The following is a 4548-nucleotide window of genomic DNA, read 5'->3' on the forward strand; positions in this document are numbered from 1 at the left end:
GCTGAACCCAATCGGCGACCCACAGGCAAACCTGAACCTTGGCACGCTCATTAACGGTAAAGCCGTGTAGAACTTGAACCTTGAGGCACTCCCGTGGACGTCCTCGTGAATCTCTATCTAGACGCTTGACAAAGGATGCGAAACACAGACGCCAACACACCAGGTTGACTCAAAATGAGTAATTCTCAGCAACGAGACTGCTTGCATACACTACCTAAATACAACAGCCTCAGGTGACACAAATCAATGAAACAAAGAACACAAATCTAACACACATGAAGAATACTAAACATGACATGAGACGTGAACATGAATTGAAAGTCTGTGAATTTAAATATGAACAGAACATCAACATTCTCTCATCTAATCACGCTGTGTGGTCGGAACTAACTGTGGTAAAATATTACATAACATATAAGAAATATTGATTGATTTTAAATATATCCCCAGGCACACTGCTAACAAATTTAAAGACTGACTGAAATAGAAAGCAGTGATTGCTAAGGAGTAACCGGAGACGAGACTAAGTAAGAGAGGTAAGTTTGTGATGATCTATGTCATGCATATTTATTCATTACATTAAAGTGTAAATACAGTAAATTATTGCACATTTTAAACATACTATCAATCTTCTTTTGTTTCTTTTCCCTATTTTCTCTCTGTTAGGCTTTCTATTTACATGCTATTCCTCTTGAGACTGGTTCCCACCTCTGGCATACGCTGTGGGGAAGACAAGAAAAAATATTCCTACACTAAATTCTCAGCAAAGCACATTCTTCCAAGGGATTTTCAGGTCTCGGATATCACAGAATGGAAAAAACACCTACAAAAGAAAATACCATTCCTTAATAATACAAGCCTCTGTGGAAGAGTACCCCTGCAAACTTTCTTCAAAAAAACTGATGAAGACAGAGTTGAACACATTTGTAATGGTAAAGGCTTTGAATATGGCAATGGCAACCTGTGCATCAGTGAGCAAAGGTTCACTGTTTACATGGTGAAAAGCAGGAAAGTGAAAAGTGACTGCAAAATCAATAAGCCTAAGTCAATTAAACAGTATGTAATTGTGGGCTGTGAAAAGCTTAAAAATAAGAGCCTGCCTGTGCACTTGTGATAATCAGACAGATAAAGCACCAAACAAAAAGTCTGCTCTCTGTAACCTATAAATCATACTGTTGACGCAAAAGCCGCTTTTCCTTTCTAACATAAGCCTACGACTAATGCTTTTTTTTTTTACTTCTGCTGATCTATTCAGATTAGATTAGTTTAGCAATAATATTACTAAATAACAAGCAAGTTTAATGTGTGAATATTTGCATTCTCTAGTCACTTGATCACATTCACAACAGTTGTGTCCAAATGGTTAAAGAAATGCTGTTTCAGTTTGGGTCGAAGCAAAGTTCCAACAATTAGATTTTATTTTGGTTTTGTGATTTGTTTACTGGTTAGTTTTCTTTTTGCAAATTGCAAAGTGTTTAATATCTACTAGAGTGATATCGATCTTGGTTTCTTAGGGCAATAATGGTCGTAAAAACGTATATATCTAATGCGAGCTAAAATGATTCCCACACACTCCGACCCTAAAGCACTGTGGAGTTACCGGGATTCAGGTTCACAACCTCCAGATGATGAGGCAGGTGTCCGCTTGTGGTTAGACAGTTGCACCACTCATGCATTAAAATCCATTAAAAAAATATATCTCCATCAAAGAATGAAAAGGAAAATCAAATAAATAAATTGCGGTGGTTTAGCTATCAGAGGGAGACACCAGAAAGTTGACTTAAAATTTTAGGTTGATCTGACAGAGATTTTATACTGTGATTTTCTTGTAAAATCCTTCCTAATGAAAAACATTTTTATGGAATAACATAATAAAAAAAAAATCATAAAAAAACGAGAGGAAGCATTCTCTACAGAAGAAGTTAGTGAATTTTATTTAAGTTTATTTGTCCTTTTTGCTTTATGCTGACTCATTAAAACATTAATCATCAACATGATTAATACAAAATGTTGTCTGTGTCATTCATTTACTTGGTAGTGGTCAATAAAACCTAAGCTTCATCTGTGTTGCCAAAGCCATACTGTTCTCTTTATAGATATAGTGACCCTAAAAAGTTAACATGATACTGCTGTAATAAAAATGAATGATCTGCAAAACATCAAAATTCAGTGGTAAATTCTACAGTAAATAAGTTTATCCTGTAAATCACAATGCTGTAATTATTTCCAAATGCTAGATACCCGTTTTTATTGTCAGACAGACAGAAGGACGTCTTTATATCCCCCATAACGGTTTATAAAGACAGACAGCTACAGTAAGTTAGATGATATGACATAGTAATCAACCATTAAGAGTGGTGTTGGCTTTATTTCCTTCAATTTATACAAGTGTAATAAGTAAACTTGTAATTATTTATTTTCTAGTAAGCCAGTGTGTATAGCATTACCAAAATAAAGTATTTGGATATGGAGTTTCTATATTTTGTTGTCTTGCAACAATCTAAAAAAAACTATACGAACAGCATATGCACCAAACTGCCTATAACTCCCACCATACTATGCCTTCAAACACACTCTGCCCTTCCCACCCAACCTTAGCCCTTCTTAGCCACAACCACTGACTAGATCTATTAGCCACTTCTGACAATTTCTTCATGTCTGCCTTTCTGAATACAAATTCAACCGGCGAGAATGTGACAAACTTCCCTACAAAACCCTCTCTACTCTCCCTACCATCTCTACTGGTCTAATATATGCCTGCAACCATGCTCTTACCTAAGCCACCAGATCTGCTTATCTCAACCCCTTTCTTTCATAATCTCCATCAATTTCATCTTCAAATGGAACTGTTAGCTATAGAAAACAAATATCCCTTTGCTAACAAAATATCCATGTCCATATCCATGGTCTACCAACATCTTCCAATCTCACCCATTTACCAGTGTTTGCACCCTGCACTCCTTTTCCATTACACTGCCCCTTTCATACAAATCCAGCTGCCCTGCTGCCACTAACAAAGGGCATGTTCTTAATCTCTAAGTACTTCTTCTCAAATGCACCTGTTAAAGATGTAAATACCAGTGTAGCATGTCTTGGAATTAAACTAACCTTACATGCTGACAGATGGTGCCATTTCCAGCAAATAAAGTGATTCTAGTAGGCCATAACCTTCACCATTTGTAAGCATGGCCATTAAATTACATTTAAATTAAAATGTTCATTGAAAATTGAAAAGAATGTGGGTCTACACTTTAAAACACATGGAAGGTGAAATGCATGTTCACAGTTTACTTCTTGCTGCATTAACATAATTTATTCAAATTTTAGGTTATTTTAGATTTGGAACCAACTAGTGTATATTAAATAGCAGTGTTAGAAAATGTAGAAAGCAAATAGGGAATGCTGTGGCTCGACAAAAGTCCTTCAGGAGAAATTAGGAAACGATGCTTGTGCTTACAGCATTTTATTTTTATTTTAGCACTTATGTAGCAACATTAAATAAAAATGGCTGTTATATGGATGTTACAATTAGAAATACAAAGACATTGCATTACAGTAAAAGTGTCAGTATATTCTATATTCTTAAAACAAAAGAATTGCCATAGCGTTTCCTTGGACTTAGCTGATTAGTGTTATTACCCAAACATTTTCAAACATTGCCACATTTTACTGTATTTGACACGTTTGGAGTGTCAGTTGAGTTTATTAATAACAAGGGTGTCTTCTTCATAATGCACAGGCCATTCCTGATCACACCCCACTGTAATGATGCGAGTGCTCTGTTTACCACGATACTCACATCTAGGGTGTCTTTCTCCACTTTTCAAACGGCAAGTGACTACAGGAAATGGTTTGGTGCTTTGATAGAGATTCCTAGTCTTGTGTATGCCTCCTTTCTGGCACACTGCTCGAACCTGCTCATGCGTTGCCAATACGAAGGTATTGATTTCTTTACACTTATTGGTGTCTCCTGCTGTGATTCTCCTGTTTGGGTCTCTGATCACGCTGTCACACTTGTTTTCATTCATGCTACCAAACACATGTTGGTTGAGGAAGTGCACATAGCGTTCCTTCACCTCAGCTGGTTGAGCATCAGCAGACAGTGTGGCGCACAATGCCAGCAGGAAAACTACAGCAAACCTATGTATCTCCATGATAACTTTCTGAAAGAAGAAACAAAACTAATTCTGACATTGTAAAAGATTGAGAGTAAATCAGTGGTTCTCAGTCTTAATCAAAGAGTGCCAGAAAACTGGGAACTGGGAATTGGGCCTTCTAGGAACAGGGTTAAGAACCACTGTAGTAAATCATGTCATTTTAAGGCTTCTTTTTGGAACAAAGTGTCTTTCATTTAGTATTTAATAACTTAAAACTATTGCCTTTGTTCAAGTGCAATAGAAGACAAAATGCTGTTTTTTTACACAAAGCTCTACAATGAATCTCATGTAGTTTATTAGTACAAATAAAGTAGAATTTCATTCTGTCAAACTAGAGCATTTACAGCAGCAGAAAACAGTTTCACTCACCTTCCTTCTGTCAGGTCCAGAG

The 4548-nt window shown here is 36.5% G+C and overlaps 1 protein-coding gene across 1 annotated transcript; it reads right to left on the bottom strand.

Annotated features, from left to right (window-relative positions):
* Positions 1–3692: 3692 nt before the first annotated feature.
* On the bottom strand, positions 3693–4154 carry LOC140556639 (ribonuclease-like 3). Its single transcript, XM_072683764.1, has one exon. It carries the CDS (start codon positions 4152–4154, stop codon positions 3693–3695), a length of 462 nt encoding a protein of 153 aa, XP_072539865.1.
* Between the last annotated feature and the right edge of the window lie 394 nt (positions 4155–4548).

This window comes from Salminus brasiliensis, chromosome 1 (assembly GCF_030463535.1).
Source record: "Salminus brasiliensis chromosome 1, fSalBra1.hap2, whole genome shotgun sequence".
Classification (NCBI taxonomy): domain Eukaryota; kingdom Metazoa; phylum Chordata; class Actinopteri; order Characiformes; family Bryconidae; genus Salminus; species Salminus brasiliensis.

What these genes read in the sequence shown, in the direction of transcription:
- LOC140556639 (XM_072683764.1), bottom strand. Translation starts at nt 4,154, where the DNA reads ATGGAGATACATAGGTTTGCTGTAGTTTTCCTGCTGGCATTGTGCGCC.